Source organism: Dipodomys merriami, unplaced genomic scaffold (assembly GCF_024711535.1).
Source record: "Dipodomys merriami isolate MVZ:Mamm:240054 unplaced genomic scaffold, mDipMer1.0.p SCAF_1, whole genome shotgun sequence".
Taxonomy (NCBI): Eukaryota; Metazoa; Chordata; class Mammalia; order Rodentia; family Heteromyidae; genus Dipodomys; species Dipodomys merriami.
Window position 1 is genome coordinate 102,782,118 of NW_027202270.1, and position 18,820 is coordinate 102,800,937.

Sequence of the window (18,820 nt, forward strand, 5' to 3'; positions counted from 1 at the left end):
GTTTCTGTCTCAATAGGGTCAGACATCTTGAATTGTATGTTCTGTGAATTAAAAGTTGTGACTGGTGCCAAACACAGGAGGAAATATTCAAGACCTAGATTCATGGCAAGGAATTTAAGAGAACGGTTGCTGCTCTTGGGGGATTGAGAATCTCCCGTCTTTTTGTAATTACACATACTTGTCTATTCTGTGTTTGGAAGTGAGGAGGGGCCACTTTTCTGGAAGGAGTTGAGACACCCGCTAAATTCTTCAGAGCTGTTTTGTGTGCAGTATTCAGAAAGCTACTTTAAACTTTTAAAAAAGCTATGTAACTTTTGGGAAATACGGAACTTTTTTCCCTGAAGTTTGACTGTTTTAGTAATAAAGTTTCATCCAAATGAGTGTTATGTTGTAAATCTCATACTGTATATTATATACTGAATGGTTCAACTTATGTTAATATCTATAGTACTTTATGGATCTAAATGACAACGTCCTCAATATTCTATATTTTCTTTTCAGCAGCAAATTTTGAATACATTCTGTACCCATCCCCTAATAGCCAGTGTGTAACACTGGCTGAGCAGTGCTTGACAAATAGCTCAGATCTGTAAAATGCTTACCACCAAATAAATGTACATAGACTGTGCTTTTTGTCCTGTGTCTTAAGAATTGATTGAATACAGCATTATTTTCAAAGCCACATTTCTTCTCCCCACTATGCCAGTATTTTATTTTAGAATCATAGTAATCAATTTAGACAAAATACAAAGACAAGGGATATTATATTTTGCAAATGAATATAATGGTGCAGGAATGCAATGAGAAATTTTCCTTCGAAATCTAGCTACACAGATTGAAGCTACAAAAGAAAGCATATGTACTTTCAAAAGACACTCTTCTCAAGAAATGGCAACAAAGTGCATCTTAGTTATTTGAATATGACAAAAATGAATAACAATAGTAATAATTTCACTATTAGAAGCTGGCATTTACATGCCATTTTATTGCATACATCAATACTTCAGATGTTCATTTTAAAAAGAGAAAGCATCTTAGAAACATGTAAGCAGTTAAATTTGAGTTTCTCTTTAAATAGTTCATCTTGGCTGTGGAAAACAGTCTATACTGTTTTTTGAAGGGACTCCAGTTATCTATTTATTTAATAAGCTTGCACAGGAATTTGTCATACAAGAAAAAGAAGTGCAAAGGAACTCTTGTTATTTTAGAAAAAAATTGTAAAGTTTTATTCCTGAAGGTGTATTATTTATAAAACTATGAGAAATTTAAGGAACAAGATGAGATAAATTAGATGCTTCAACCAGTGTATGTTGGTCAAAGTTTCTAGCCAGACTTTTTGAAGTGTAAGATTTTGTGTTTCTGATGACTGTGGTAGGATTTGAAAATAAGTTGGAGTGTGCCCTGAAAATGGGCTTTACCTTCACTTTTCATGATTGGCTTTAGGCTTTAAAGTCCAATCAGATAGTCCTGCTATTAAATCTGAAAACATATGAAACAAGACAAATTATGGAGAGCAAGTGATAAGAATATTTTTATTGTGTTGTTAAACACCATGTCATCTTTTTAAATCTCCCCCATTACAAATTTGTAGACACTACATGAATACATAATTTATATGCTACGGGTGCCAGTATGATGTATTTACACATGCAGTTGGTACCAATGTCATGCTACATTTCCTTACAAGATGGCCATCCAAAACAGAATGTAAGCAGCTGATCTGCTATAGGAAAACACTTTTGGAGGGTGGAGTGTACACCAACTTGCACCTGTGACTTTATTATTAACAGTATTAGATTTAACTTAAGATTTCTAGGTCACATTCTCTTTTCTTTTTAATAATACACATAATTTGAGATAATATTTATATCAGAAAAGTATTTTCCTCCTGCACACCACTTATTTTTTGGTACTGAAGAAAGAATATAGATATACCAAGATCTACAATAACAAAGGGCCCAAACCTCAAAACAAATAGCATATACTGGTGATACCACTTAAAAAGCAGAACATTGGAAAAGTGTTTGGAAGCTAAACAGAAATCAAATTTCGGTAGTGATTTTTCTCATTATTGGCTATGTCATGGTGTTACACAGCCAAAAAATGAAACACTGCCTTAGAAAGTAGTTAATGCTAAAATCATTTAGGTTGGAATTTGAGATACATGACCATATACTGAATATAGCATAAATAATCTATACACACCCTGTGTATTAGCAGGTTTGTAACAGGCTAATGTTCTAACTGTATAAATGTTTAAACTTAATTTTACATTTGTAAGGATGGGATATAGCTCAATAGTAGAGTGATTGCCTAGCATGCTTGAGACCCAAGTTTGATCCCCAGCACCACAAAAAAAGTTTGCATTTGCAAAAGATTTGTATTTATTGAGCAATGAAGCTATAATGGGGCACAATAAATAAAATGAAACTATCTGTCCAATTATGCTTTGGCTCAACATTAATCATGAAATTAAAGGTAAAACTACTTAGACATAATTCTCTGGGCAGGTAGTGAGTATCGATTAAAACTCTACCCCCTCAGGATATGACAGCTTGCAGCACAGGTGGGGGGAGAACTGATTAAATAGCCCAAACCTAAAATAGTAAGTTACAAATTATTTTAAGTCCAGTGTTTTCTCAAATGTACAGGAAAGAGCATGCATATTTGGCAGACATGAAGGCCTGAAAGAGTTAATGCTATGTTTGGACTAAGGTGGCTAGCTGCTGATGACTGCTAGGCTGCTTGTGTCCTTAGGATTTATTGGCTGAACCAGAAGAACGACGCAGCTTCATGGACATGCGGCTTTTGCTAGTTCGAGGAGACATTGGAGAGGCCAGGTCAGCCCCATCTACCTGCGTTGCTGTGGGAGCTTCACTGGGTAGAACCTCTGGGTAGGAGCCTGTAAGAAATAGCACAGCCATTAGTGTAGTCATCTAGGCCTGTCATCCCATCAGAAAAAAACCTTTCTGTTACTATCTGGACCAAGTATACTAACTATTAATGAGGTCTTTTGAGGGGAAAAACAAGCCCCAAACTTGCTTGTTACAACAGCTTATGAATGTATTTAAAACAAAGTGATCTGGTAGCTCATGCCATCATATCAGCAAGAAAAGCACCAATCATCATCTCCAGAGCTAGAACCGTTGAAAAAGCAATGGGAAGCTTTGGGCAGAAAGAACAGATATCCAAAGCAACACTGGCATGCAGAGGAAGACACACGAAGCCGGTGAAAGACCAATCCTATCTCTAGGGCACAAGCAGAATAGGGCTTTTACTGTCCAGACCAGAGGAAAAGAGTGCCCCACAGGTCTAAATAGTTCTATCCCAAAGAGGAACTAGGCATTTATGAGACCATCTAGATGCTAGGTATTTAAGTAGGGTTTTAAAAAAAGAGCAAGATAAAGCTTGGAGAGAGGAAAGATAAGAATTCTCATCTAAAAATCAGTAAACAAAAAGACCAACTGACCTTAGAAATGTAGATATGCTAATATAATTTCACTAAACCTTTTTTCTTTTTTTTGAGCCAGAACTGGGGCTATGTGCTGTCCTGGAGCTTTTTTGCTCAAGGGCTAATGTAAACTTCTATACTTATACTTTTCAATAATAGCAAGTAGGTGACCAGCAGAACTGGTCAATATAGAAATTTAAAACAATCAAAACAAATTTAAATGTATTTTTTGTGTCATTTACAAAACAGTTCTTTACTCCTATGATTCTCCAATGAATAACAATACTGCCCAAACTTGAAAAGTATACCATCTTAAGTATTTACTAAATAACTGAATAAGATATTAGAAAGAAAAATCCTTTAGAAAAAAAGAAAAAGTACAAATAAAATAGCCAAATTAAAAAATGAGTAAGGTACTTCAGTAGACATTTTGTGAGTCTTAAATATGAAAAAATTCTTTGTGTCACAAGCGAAACACCATACGGGCTTACAGGCTGTATGCTTGAACTTACATTCCTCCTTACTTTGTAAGGGAGACTTTTGGCATATTTGTTAGCCAATGCAATACTTCATTGACACATCCAACTTGGAGATTATTATGCTAGCTAGTACTTAAACATTTGTGCTTAAAATGAAGTTATAAATATTTATAAGAAAACCAAAAAATGTTCAATAAGGAGTTCAGATCTTATTATCTTCATCAAAAACGTTTATGTGTAGAACACTTCAAAGTATTTTTAAGGCCAAATGTTATAATTACACTTTATTTTTGAAAAATATCCTGTCACTCATAATCCAAGTCAATATCCATCTTAAAGTAACTTCTCCAACATTTTCCTAATTGAAATGAGGTTGGCCTTCAAAATAAATGAGGAAATACTTTGTTCAACTTTTCCCAAAGATCTGAATCCACTTATGGTAGACTGTAATGGCTAATCCTGAGAAGAACATGAATCCATGGTGCACTGTGGGAAGTCCTATAAATGGAAGGCAGGAGGAGGGGAAAGCAATAGCTGATGGTTTTCTGCTAATGCATACTATTCCCAGCCAACATGAGAGGCCTTCCCATGGCTGTTTACCTTGAGATGGCCAATGTTTTCTAGCGGAGGTTTTGGGAGGAAGAGAACTATCACTGCATTTCTTTCTTTGTTGTGAATGAAGAAATGGAGTAGCGAGCAGAAGTGAGAAAACAAAAGAGAAGATAGATAACAGATAATGAGAGACACAGTGCAGAATTTACAGGTGTTAACTGAGGAGCAGAGTAAAGAATAATCAAGTTTTTATTAGGAAATATAATTGGGCATGCAATGAGTTAAGGTGATGATGTTTCACAATGGTCAATGCTTTTTAAATTCAAACATTATACTTACCAACTAACAAAACAAGTTCAAACAGGAAAAAAGAAAAGAAGAAAGAAGTCTATGAGAGGTTCCATAAATAGCTTTCTTTTAAAGTAACTGTACTGGTGGTATGTTATCCTATTACTTGGTCTTGACATCTCTAGACATACTCTGATATATTAGAAAGCTATATAGATTTTTATTTGGTCGGTCATGGGGCTTGAACTCTGGGCCTGAGTGCTGTCCCTCAGCTCTTCAGCTCAAGGCGAGCGCTCTACCACTGGAGCCACAGCGCCACTTCCAGTTTTCTGGTGGTTTATTGGAGATAAGAGTTTCTCAGACTTTCTTGTCCGGGCTGGCTTTGAACCACGATCCTCAGATCCCAGCCTCCTGAGTAGCTAGGATTACAGGCGTGAGCCACTGGCGCACGGCTCCACATTAGATTTTAATTACATAAAATTAAATCAGATCCTTGAAAGGCATTAATTAGCCTTTCAACTGTCCAACAGGCAAGTGACCAACACAGTTTTAATTAAAGTATGCCTACTTCAAAGAACATTGTCTTACATAATCTTTTTCTTTCACTACTTTAAAAAATAACAGCAAATAAATCAAATAGATGCCTAGGTAAGGAATCTCAGCTTCCTCACTTAAATATATATTTTTGCCAGATGCTGGTGGCTCCTGCCTGTAATCCTAGCTACTCAGGAGGCATAGATCTAAGGATTGTGGTTTGAAGCTGTCTGGGTGGGAATGTCTATGAGACTCATCTCCAATTAACCACCAAGAGCTAAAAGTGGAGCTGTGGATCAAGAGGTAGAGTATTAGCCCTAAATAAAAATTAGCTCGGGGAAAGCATCCAGGCCATGAGTTCAAGTCCCAGCACTGGCTATATGTGTAGAAACAAGAAACAGCATTTCCTCCATGTCTTCCTTATTGCCTTCAGCCAACTCACACTCAAATCAGGCTTTTTAGTGTGTGGTACATAGTTTTAGCCAATGATATGTGTGGTATATACTCAGTATACCAAAACTCCATAAACAATTTATAGTAGGGAGACCTCAATTTTAGATATAAAGAATATAGTGACACATTTTAGGTCATGCTCTATTCTGCCTAACTAGTGATCTATGTTAACCAAGTCATTAAGAATGTTCTTAATTACTTTTATTGTTATATCTTCAAGAATGAATTTGAAACATTTCTATGGGGTATTATATTTATACATAAGGCATCACAGATTGTGTCACTATCTTGATAATATAATAAACTGATTATATATTGCACACTGGTTACAGCAAACTATTAAAATAACATGGTGACTATGACTTCAGGGTTCTACACACATTTAAAAAAGGAACACAATGGATTTTAGTTTATTGTCATTTTGTTTGTACTGTTAGGTGACAAGCACAACAGTTTAAAACTACTGAGTTACTGGGTAAATACAGCCTTTTGAAAACAATTTGAATACTGAACTAAGACACACTGAGAATATACTAGAAAGAACATGGACCAGACAGACAGTTGTAGATTAAATGCCAAGTCTGACACCTAATTAGCTATCTGACCTTGAAAACTTTTATTTGTAAATAAGAGACAATGTTATTTTGCCAAGTTGTTGTGGAGATTAGTGGATCACATGCAAAGATCATAGAATGTAGTAGCTAGATAATAAAACAAAAAATAGAGCAACAGTTAGTAGGCTTTGAGTCAGAAAAATATTAAAAAGAAGGGGTTGAACAGAATTATTTTTTTAAATAAAATAGGTGATGATAACTTTAAATATGATGAATACAATATATCTTCAGGTTTAGTTCTGGGGGAATCAAAGAATTTATCCTCTCCTATTTGATAGCCCTATACAATATAATCTTAGATTATCCAAGTAACTGTAATATGTTAAAGAGGTTGGTGAGGGCTGGGATGTTGGCTCAGTGATAGAGTGCTGGCCTTGTATGCATAAGTTCCTGGGTTTGACTCCTCAACACCACATAAGCACAAAAAGCCAGAAGTGGTGCCTTGAGCTGAAGAGCTGAGCGACAGTGCCCAGGCCCAGAGTTCAGGTCCCACAACTGACCCCCCCCCCAAAAAAAAGAAGAGGTTGGTGAGTGATTAAGATTAGCATGGATACTGCACTTAAGTGTCATAATGAAAACATCGCTACATAATTTAAAATAAAGCAGTACAGAAATACAAAGAAGCAATTTCACCTAAAAATACTTTAAAAATGGCTGGGTGCTGGTAGCTCATGTCCTGAAATCCTAGCTCTTCAGGAGGCTGAGATCTGAAGATTGTGGTTTGAAGCTAGTCTGGGCAAGGAAGTCCATGAGACTCTTATCTCCAATAAACCACCAAAAAAAGCCAGAAGTGGAGCTGTGCGAGTCTTGAGCAAAAGAAACTCAGGGATAGCATCCAAGCCCTGAGTTCAAGCCCTAGGATTGGCACAAAAAATGTATCTTAAAACTACTAACTGCAAACATAGAACAATTCAGATAAGCTTAATAAATTTTACCTCCTTATGAATGAGAAAATGTTATAGATTAATTTCAGTTTATATAGATAATAAATAGCAAGATTATGATTAAAATTCAAATCCAGATCAGCCTGATTTCAAACCCTCGTCAACCTTAAAGTATCTATCTATCTATCTATCTATCTATCTATCTATCTATCTATCTATCTATCTATCTATCTATCTATCTATCTATCTATGTATCTATCTATCTATCTATCTATCTATGGCTTGAATCTATAATCCTAGCTACTTACGAGGTGCAGCCTTAAGTTTGAGGATAGCCTGCATAAAAATGTTCATGAGATTCCATCTTGATCAATGGCTGGGTGTGGTGGTGCCTCCTGTTATCTTAAGCTTCAAAGGAAGCACAATGGCTGGACGTGGTAGCATGGCTGGATTTGGTAGCATGTGTCTGTCATGTCAGTCAGATGGGAAATCACAAATAGGAGGAACACAGTCCAGACTGGCCTGGCATAATGTGAAAACCTACCTAAAAAGTAACCAAACCCCAAAGCAGCTGTTGGAATGGCTCAAGTGGTATACTACCTGCTTAATAAATGTGAGATGCCGAGGTCAGACACCAGTACTACAAAAAAATTTTTCCCCCAAGGAGTAGGAAAAGTAAAACCCTCAAAATAAAAATCACTTAATTTGTAAATAAGATAACTGGACAATTATTCTATCAAAAACAAGAAAGGATGACAATTAAGGCAATGTGGTGGCTCATCTCTGTAATATTAGCTACTTGAGAGGCAGATACTGCAAGGATCATGGTGTGAGTCTAGCCTATAAACAAATTTGTTCGACAATAACTAGTTGTAGTGGCATATGCCTGTCATTTTGGCTAAAATAGGCATAAAATAGAAGGTTCAAAGTCCAGATACTTTCGTTGTGAAAAAAAAAAAGATCCTCTCTCCACATTACCATTGCGAAAAGGACCAGAGGTGTGGTTCAGCAGCACAGCACCTACCTAGCACGCACAAGGCCCCACATTCAATCCGAAAACTGGGGTGGGGGTGGGGGGGGAGACTAAATGGATAATTGTAATAGTTAAGACCGTGCACTCTTAAGTCAGGCAGGTGTACACTGGCATGCTAGGTTCAACAACAATGAGGTGGTTATTTCTAAAGGTAAATAACACTTTGTTTTTATTATTTTTAATTTTGCAAAAGTACCATGAGGACTGAATGAGAGAATGCATGCACAGTAGTTAGCAGAGTCTGGTATTTAGTAACTGCTCAACTATCACTTTTATTTTATTATTTGCATTTCAAAAAAATTTACATTGGGTTGGGTATAGTGGTACTATACTGGGAAGGTAGAGATCAGAAGGACTGCAGTTTGAGGCCATCTTGGGCAAAAAATGTAAGACTCTATAAAAAACAACTAAAGCAAAACAGGACTAGAAGCAAGGCTCAAGTGGCAGAGCACCTGCCTACCAGGTTTAAGTTCAAACTCTGGGACAACTACCAAGAAACCTCCCTCCCCCTGAAAATACAAAAACACATCCAAATGAAACAATCTAATAATACTCTACTCCAAAAGGTCAATAAATGCTATTTAAGGTCAGCATTATTTGCCTTTGGAGCAACAACATATAAGCCAAATTTCCAAGTTCAAAGTACCAAACAGAATGTGTTTGGTTGCCCATAATTTCAAACTAATCTAGTGATAATTATGCAAGGCATGCACTCTACTGCTGAGCTACCTTCCCAGCCCCCTAGTGATAATTATGTACTTTCACAGTACTGGGGTTTGAACTCAGGGTGTTATGCTTCCTGAATGTTCTTACTATTGAGCCATGAATCCACCCTGGTTTTTGTTACTTTTCATAGGAGCTTGCTTCTTGCCTGAGCATGCCTGGGAGTGGATTTCAATCCAGCCAGCTCTTCATTGAGAAGAGGCCACAAGAATTGGCTAGCCTTGAACCAAGATCCCAATAATCTCAGCTTCCCAAGTAGTGGGGATTATAGATATGAGCTACTGGCACCAGGCTAAAGTAGTTTCTTTCAGATCACTTCAATACTTGGAAAGGTGAGGAAATTTTAAAATAACTTTTAAAGTAGAACATTGACCTTAGGCTTTTTCCTTTTTTTCTTTTTTGATGGTACTGGAGATTCAACTCAAAGGCCCCTGCTTGCCTAGCAGGCATTATAATGCTTGAGTAATGCCTCTGAACCTTGGGCTTTTTTTTTTTTCCCAGATTTTTTTATGGGGCTGATATCAAACTGTAATCTTCCAAAGTCTTCCCCATGAATAGCTGAATTACAGTTGTATACCACCATGCCCAGCCTACAAAGGCTAAATTTTGATAATTTGGATCTCAGAGACAATCATAAATCCTACGCTATTTGTAGATGGTAAAATAGTATTTGTAACGAAAATGAGCTTAGAATGAAGGTGAATTTGACGCTATTTAAGTCTTCATAATTATTAACTTATTTGATTTTGTTTTGTTTTGTTTTTTGTTTTTGGGTCCGGTTGTGGGGCCTGAATTCTGGGCCTGGGCGCTGTCCCTCAGCTCTTCAGCTCAAGGCTAGCGCTCTACCCCTTGAGCCATAGCACCACTTCCGGCTTTTTTCTTTTTTTGCTTATGTGGTGCTGAGGAATTGAACCCAGGGCCTCAGGCATGCAAGGCAAGTGCTCTACCACTAAGCCACCTTCCCAGCCCAACTTATTTGATTTTGATGGCATAAATATGTAGTACATATTTTCGTATTAATTTTTTTTTGTGCTAGTATTAGGGCTTGAACTCTGGGCCTGGGCACTGTCCATTAGCTTTCTTGCTCAAGGCTTGGGACTCTACTACTTGAGCTACAGCTCCACTTTTGGCTTTTATGAAGATAAGAATTGCAGATTTTCTTGCCAGGACTGGCTATGAACCACAAACCACGATCCTCAGATCTCAGCCTCTTCAGTAGCAAGGATTACAAGCGTGACCCACCAGTGCCTAGCTTATGGTTGTATTTTTAATGTTGAAATTGAGAAAGAGGAATGTATATTTTCAACAAAATAGAATCCTTTTTCTTGAAAACAGTAGGGAAAAATTTAACAATTTCTGAACTACCACAGGGAGGGGCAGGAGGGGAGAGGTGTTATGTTAAAAAAAAGGTTATAAAAAAAGTCATTATCAAACTTCTGATACTTTCTAATACATGTCTGATAATGATAAAAGGTTTTTCCTGTATTTTTTAAAATAAAAGACAAGAAAAATCTAATAATGTTTTAATGTAGTTACAGAAGATCAACAAAATGTGACATCACAGTATTTCCCTCAATGACCTTAGGGATAAAAATAATTTCCCTTAAGTATCTGTGTAGTGCCACAGACAGTGCACTTTGAGAAAATATAGTTATAAATTTTATCAATCACAAAACATCAAAATCTTTCACTTAAAAAAAAAAACACTGAAGGTTATATTAAAATCCTTTTGGGGCCATGTACAGTGGCTGATGCCTATAACCCTAGCAACTTATGAGGCTGAGATCTGGGGGATCATTTTCAGGTCAGCTGGGTTCAAAAGTTCCCAAGACCCCCATCTCAATATTAACAAAACAAAACAAAAAGCTGGGTATAATGGCATGTGCCTATCAGGTAGTTGGAAAGCATAAATATGAGCAATGCGATCTAGGCTGGGCAGGCAAAAAGGGAGAACTCATTTAAAAAATAGTGGGAAAAGGGCCTAAGTATTAGAGCTTAGCAAGCACAAAGTTCCAGGTTCAAATCCTAGCACTACTAAAAACAACAAAGTCACTGGATTTAAATATCAACATTTGATACCTTGTTAACCAAAAAGTAAATTTTAGATCATCTTGTACCAAATTATATAAACTTAAAAAACATTTCTCTTTCTCCCTCTATCTATATGTATCCTCAATTTTTATTTTCTACTGGAGATTGAACCCAGACCTTTGAGCATGTTAAACATGCAGTCTTATCATTGGGCTGTGTATTCTGTACCCCTACAAAATATGTTTCAATATTATTCACGAAGTAAGGATGGCTTGAAAGAATATAATTATCACATTTGCTATTTCTTTATACTTAATTTCAAATTAGTGCATTAATAGTGATTATTTTATATATAAGAACCTAAAATTGATTTTCAATTGTAATTATGAATCCATTTCCTCAACAGGGTAAATAAATTTTTATCATTATGTTAAACATAACAAATCTACCCATGCTAGGCAGTGCATACCTATATTCCCAGCACTCAGGAGGCTGAGGCAGGAGGATTGTTTGAGACCAGTCTAGGGTCAAGAAACAAAAGAAAAAAGAAAAAGCAATGAACAACCAAAGAAACAAAACACCTAAAAAACTTCGCTGTATTATGTTTGAAAAGCTGATGTCAAGCCCAAATTTCTCCAATGGCTTAACTTCATGTCTACTCTTTCCCACTCTGAATTAAAACTTTAAAGACAACTCTATAATAATGTAAAGAAATATATTAAGCAACACAAAATAAATATAGTTCTCTATGTATGTGTCATGACAGAAAAATCAAGATTTGAAATAAATGGAAGACAAAAATTATTTGTTAGATACTTTAAGACATTTTTGTTGACACTGTAGTACACATGTAGTCTTTAACTTCGTGTATGTGTGTGTTTTCAGGTACTGGAGTTTGAACTTGGAGCCTAGCAGTCACTACTTTTTGCTCACAGCTGACTTTCTACCACTTGAGCCACACTTCCACTTGTTTTTTTTTTTTTTTTTTTTAAAACTGGTTAACAGATGATCATCTCATGGACTTAAGTGTATAAGTTTATGTATGCCCAGACTGATTTTGAACTTTGATCCTTAGATCTCAGCGTCCTGAGCCACCAGTGTTCTGCCAGTATTTATCTCACTGTGTTGAACTCAGAACTGCTCTGATAGAAAATTTATTTCCTAATGATTAAAACCTCCAAAAGCTTACACAGAGAGTGAGTTTAGTAATATAGTCACAAGCATTTACAGGCAAAAACACTCTTAAAAAAACTCAAAGAAATTTACAGCACAGTAGTGTTTATATTCAAATTAACATTTTGTTACTATTTAGGTAATTATACTTTAAATAACTTGTAGGATAAATAAATGAAACATTAACGTACTGAAAAATGAGGGCAACTGAGCTTTGACTTGGCTGTCATACTTAAGGTCTTGGAAGGTGAGAATACTAACATATCTTACACCTGACTAAACATGCAGGACAATATGCAAAATATGTAAAGAACATTAACATTTGTACTAAAAGAAAAACTCCAGCTGGTAAATAATTGCAACATGAAAACTGATGAGCCTTTATGTACATATAAAGGGAAAAGTTAGTCCAAATGTGGTCCAATTATCTATAGTTTATGGCTTGACTTTATGATACTCAGGAGTGTTATTCATACCTATTTCAATGGAGTCTGATATTCTCTATTATTAATAATGACATTGCCAGGTATACTTAAGTAGTTTTAATGTTGCCGTTTACTAATGTCTTTTATTTTTCCCCCCAATACTAATCTTAGATAGTGTCAATCCATTAAAGCTAATTTTACAATTTTTGTTTTATTAAAAAAATTCAACCTAGTCTAAGGTAATTTTTTCTTTGCTAGATCTTTTATATTAATTAAAAGGGCTTTAACTTTTTGGCAAAGTTATCTTTTTAATGGCAAATCACTGATAGGAAGGGAAGCTTTGGTTTTATTAACTATACTTTTATTGACAAGTATAATTGTAAAAAAAAGAGAAGTATAATTTTTTCTTCTTCTTAATGTAGATGTAGATACGTTAGGTTAAAATAGGAGTGCCATGTCTTTAAACTTATTTATTCACCATAAACAAAAGTAAAAGGTTTCTTACCATTAACTTCCTATTATGCTCTTTTACTACTTCCCTTGAACACCATTACAACACTCATCTTTGCACATTGGGTGCCTAGTGCAGAGCAAGGCACACAGAGGAAAGCCATTTGATGGAGTTATCTAGTAACAATCCAACACATTACAAGATACAAAGACACACCATTTCAGTTAAATAGTACTATTTTTTCATGCTGAGAAACAAACAAAAAGGGTCAATATAACTAATTTCAGCAAAGGAGTCCTATTATTAGTTATTTAAATCCCCAAACCATGTTAGTGTTTCATGCAGACCTGGGTTAGTATACTTCTGTAAAAAATTTAGTGAAAATTTCTGAAATGTTTAGTATAAACAAGGGCAGTGTTAAGTTTGCTTACTGTCTGAATTACAAGCTTAGAGCTTGCTACTTTTGAAAAAAGGAAATGGGAGAAGAACAGAGGATGTTTTGATTGACACTTTGTCTTACCTTCAGATAAACAGAACTGATATTTAATGATCTAAAGAGGGAAAATAAAATAAATGAAACAATCATAAGGAGTGCAAGATATTACAGAATAGGAAGGCCACGAGTCATTTTATTCTTACTGATTTCTTACAATTAGTTAATTGTATTAATGCAGTACCCTCTTAATAATCCTTAAATATAACATAATTTGCTATAGCAAGTACTTCTAAATCTAGACCACTTTAGCTTTATTTATAAAAGTAGAAATGATGAGGCAATATTCTTGGCCATAAAATTTGATCTCATAAAGTTGAGAGCACATACTCAACTTGTGTCCCTTTGCAGATACTTCAGTCATGATCCCATGAGATTCAGTCATTAACTTTTAGTTCAGATAAAATGTGGTACCTGTACTTTTATGAAGATTGTAGAACCACATTTAGGTAAAAGAAAACATAAATCAAATGTACAGGTCAGATTCAAATAGTGGTGAAAAATATATTTCAATGATTAGAATTTTATTCAAGCAAAACTTTGGTTTTTTTCTTTTAGAAGAAAAGGGTATTGCATTTGAAGTTCCAGTGACAACAAATACTTGCTTTTAATCTTACCTGCATCACAAGGTAAATGATGGTAGGGAGCTGGAGAAAAAACCTGTGCTGCAAAATCTTCAAATGTTGTTGGTTCTAAATGGTGCTGGACAATTGTTTGTAAGTATCGTGCTCTCTCCTCATAGCTGATTACCCTCTGTTAAGGATGAACTTAAATACAGCTTACATTGGAAATGAACAGTTCATACAAAAGGACTTTTTGACTGTTTCTCCTTACTAATAAATTACTAGTCTTATCTATAATTAAAAGTATACCTTCTTAAAGTGTAAAATATACCTGTTAACGTAAGTTTACACCTCATGATATTGCTATATGAGACACATTTATTAGAAAAATATTATAATTCTAAACTGCTGCTAGATTTCTTAAGGTCAGCCTGGGCTCCTCTTACATTGTTAATCAGCTTCTGCCTACAGATTTACTCTCAAAAGCCATGCAACAAATGTTATAACACTGCTTAAAATACTGTCAAAAAGTCTGTATTTTTCCTTTGAAAACACTTATTGTAAAGAATTCCTGCATTATCATCTTCTTTTTCTAAAATCCCCAAGTTTTCTCAACAATTGTTCTCATTTTGAATGGAGACTACTGTTGCTGTAATCCTTGAATAACTTCATGTGGTTAAGATAAACACATAGCTGAATCTGTATGTCAGGAAAAATACCTGGTCAATTATAACACTGAAACAAGCAGGAATATTTGCAAAGAGTCCACAGGACTCCTAAATACTGTCTAACAAAGCATCTACAGGGTACTGACACTGACAGAAAAATACTGTACTTCCCTTTCACCACATTTTCTTCTCTGATATTATTGACAAGCAACCAGTACCTTGAAGTGTTGTTGCTTTTGAACAACCCACTCCAGGCTTCCTGTTTCAGCAGGTCTGATTGTGCTGTTAGCACAGAGAGGGCGAGAAAGAGAGAGAATATTTCTGTTGTTCACGAAAGCAACTATGGAAATGGCTGTCAAAATGTAGAGCAGCAGGCAGCAACATACAATTATCAGGAAAAACTCACATGCTGACTTCATGTCGTATAGTTCCTGAACTGAGAAATCAGTTAACCTTTCTTCTACAACTTTGAAAAGTTTTCCTGCTGTACTGGATGTGCTATATTGACATTTAAATAAGGATAATAAAACATGAGACATTTAAATAGGGACAATAGAAATTTGGGAATCAGTTCTCTTTGCTGAATTTTTTCTAAAGCCCATATTAATATTTCCTTCTCAAATTTTGTTATTTTTAAGATTGTAATTTATTACAGTTCTACAATTCTAGAAATTATAGCTTAAGTGATAATTCAATGGGAGACACTGTGGCTAGTTATAAAGATTTATTGACTGCAAAGAGATTAAGAAAAGCCTAAGAGTCAAAACTAAGATTGTAATGGATATCTATTCAACAATGAACTTTGATGAGTATGTCTTTTGCTTTTAAGTGGCTTGTATACTATCTCTGTATTACAATTTTATATATCAAATATTGAAATAACTTGAATTCCACTTCCTTACAATTTCATATTTTCAATTCTGTACACACTGGACACACTGGGATGAACTTTAAAGAATTTTACTCATGAAAAGAGTTACAACAGATGCTATAACTAAAATGATTGGTGGTAAGAAAGGATTTTATGGAAGGATAACATTTTTAAGTCCAATTTACCATAGAAGAATAATATATCACACTTTTAAAAGAGGGTATATGGTTATAAATGGAAGAGGATGAAACTGATGGTTCAATCTAAATAATACCACATATCTCACAACTTGTTGGAAAGTACTTTTTTCATTGGGGGAGATTCACAGCTGCCGAATTTTCTGCAGTTAATAGAGTCCTTTGATTCACAGCAGTGCCCCTTGTACAAAAAATACTGGCCTTTGTGTATTACCAGAAACTAATTTTCTATTTGGCTGAAAAGGGAAAAATGGGGTTATTGCTTCTCCCTCCTACAGAGCTTTTCATTATGCCTGATGCACTCAACTTCTAAGCTCTTCTGAGAAAAAAAAATAACTGAAGAGGCAAGAGGTAGAAAAATGAGCTTGTTAGCACATTAGAAGTGAAGTATCTTGGTGGGCCCTAGAAATTCCCAGTGGTGTGTTAACTTATCACTCTATGCATGCTGGCACTGATAGTCTCCCAATTGATCACTCTCTTTTCGCACCAAAGGTGCTGCCAGGAAGCAAGGGCTGAAGGCCCACAGGAGAACAGTCTGCTATCAAAACAAGCTGTTTTTAAAAGTCTGCTTGAATGGGTAAAACGCTTCATGAAAAGTAGGGTGGAGACACCTACCTGCTTTGAAAATGCTCTACTTTCAGAGGACCTATAAATGAAATATTTTACTTTATATTTTATTTTAGAGATTACACAAAAAATTAGGCAGAAGGAAAGCAGATGTTAATATTTGTAAAACAGGGAGGATATTTCCAAAGCAAGCAAATGATTATCTAAATACAACACATTTTGAAGGGTAATCTACTTTGCTATAGAAAAGGTTTATACAACTGAAGAAACCATAGTACACTGTTTCTAAAAACTAAAATTATCCAGAGATACAATATTTTCATTTTATATAAGATATAAATGGGTTTAATTAAATTTCAGTAATTTTTTTTAAATGATGGAATTTTTTTCCCCTGGTCCTGGGTCTTGAACTCAAAGCTTTCTTTTCTCAAGACTAGTGTTCTACCACTTGAGCCACAGCTCCACTTCTAATTTTTTGGAGGTAAGAGTCTCATAGACTTTCCTGACTAGGTTGGCTTTGAACCTTAATCCTCAGATCCCAGCCTCCTGAGTAGATGGGATTATAGGTATGAGCCACTGGTACCTGGCCTAAAATGATTAAAAAAAAAAAAATTGAAGTCTACATGGCAAAGAAAAACAACTTTTCTGAGGGGGGAGAAGGGAAGAGTCTGGGACTCAAACTAGGAACCTGACACTTTCACTCACTGACTTGTGCTCTACCAACTGAGCCATGCCTCCAGACCCAAGAAAAATAACCTTTAATGACTGATTTAAATGAAAAGATGGTGTGTACACACACACACACACACACACACACACACACACACACACACACACACACACACACACACACACACACACACACACACACACACACACACACACACACACACACACACACACACACATCTAGTTTCATTTTTGGCAGGTTAATTTCAGAAAACATTGTTCACTTGGTAAATAATTATAGTCCAAGGTAACTCATCTTCTAAAAGCTAAATTTTTTTTTATAATTTTACAATTTTAATGGAAAAATTTAAATTAAAAAACATCAAAACCAACATAATTTATTATACTATAATTGAACATATATATCTTCATTTTACTTCAGAAAACATACTAAGGAGATATAATGAACTTTAAGTATTTATACCACAGTCTTGGGTCCACAACAGGGTCCTTTTGTGGTTGCAGTCATAAAGTTCCAAACAATACTGTTCATATCTGCAATTGTAGTCAGAATCTTACAGTTGTGAATTCTTCTATCTCCTTAAAATAAATTACCTTTTTTTTGGTGCTAGTTCTGGGCTTGAATTCAGGGCCTGGGTGCTGTTCCTAAGCTGCTTTTTGTTCAAAGCTACAGCTGTATCACTTAAAGGACTTTTTGTGTAGTTTAGTGGAGATAAGAGTTTCACAGACTTTCCTGTCCAGGCTGAACCTCTATCTTTATATTGCAACCTGCTGAGTAACTAGGATTACAGGTTTGAGCCAGTGGCACCTGGCTGATATGTACTTTAAAAAAAAATTTAAAGGCAGACTTTTAGGGAAGAGTTATTAGTACCTATACATTGATTGGCACAAAGAAATTCAGTAGCTAGTCATAAGAAAGCTCACGTTCCTACTATGAGTGTTGCCAATGGAACTGAAATTAAACAACAACAACAACAACCCTGAAATGGTTAAGATGATTAAAAAAGATAAAGGTAAATCACCACTACCATCAACAAAAATCCAGAAAATTTAAAGTACAAATTTAAGTTGAATTCAGAATGTTTTTCTTATAAATTTAGAGTAACTCAAGCTAAAATTAGCTAAAAAGATTTTGATAAGGGAGATTTAGCTGGTAGGAATCGTTAATACAGAAGTAGTCAATCAAAAGAAATAACACACAGGTGCTGCAATCATAGCAATATAATTACCCACTAATCCTCCTTCCTTCTACTTTCTGTAAAAGCAGAAAAGAGGAAGGGAATATTACTATTCAAGAAATAGTAAAAGGAACTGAACATGTTCTGTCATAAAGAAATAGCTAAATTGAATCTGAACTTCATTAATACTAAGTTAATATAATTAGACATTTTAAGTACTTTACATTTCAAGACCAGCTGAACTGGGGTTCAATTTCAGCTCGGTTCTGGAAACTATGAATTCTCTTTGCCACAGTCTATCTGTACATTAAATGGGGTTAACACTACCTGACCCTATTTACTTCCTTCAAATTTCAAAATTGAATAGAGGACACCTGAAAAGTACTCTTACATCTCTGGAGCAACGCATGTAATGTTTGGCTTACATTTTTATAAATAGCAAATGCTGTTTTTTTTTCTTTTTTTTGTCGGTCATGGGTCTGAACTTTGGGTCTGGGTACTG

General features: G+C 35.3%; 1 protein-coding gene across 9 annotated transcripts in view; it reads right to left on the minus strand.

The window, feature by feature from the left end:
• Positions 1-1,504: 1,504 nt before the first annotated feature.
• Ralgapa1 (Ral GTPase activating protein catalytic subunit alpha 1) overlaps positions 1,505-18,820 on the minus strand; it is a 233,307-nt gene continuing 215,991 nt past the window's right edge. For 4 of the 9 annotated variants that reach the window (XM_070026666.1, XM_070026690.1, XM_070026711.1 and 1 more), the window contains 2 exons: positions 14,202-14,326; positions 1,505-2,902 (listed from right to left, as the gene is read on the minus strand). In XM_070026666.1, coding sequence (XP_069882767.1) covers positions 2,754-2,902; positions 14,202-14,326 — 274 coding nt within the window. In that variant the 3' untranslated portion in view covers positions 1,505-2,753. Of the gene's footprint in view, positions 2,903-4,530; positions 4,596-4,821; positions 7,227-13,611; positions 13,643-14,201; positions 14,327-18,820 lie in introns of all 9 variants that reach the window. The other 5 variants (XM_070026678.1, XM_070026707.1, XM_070026713.1 and 2 more) reach the window with 3 other exon arrangements.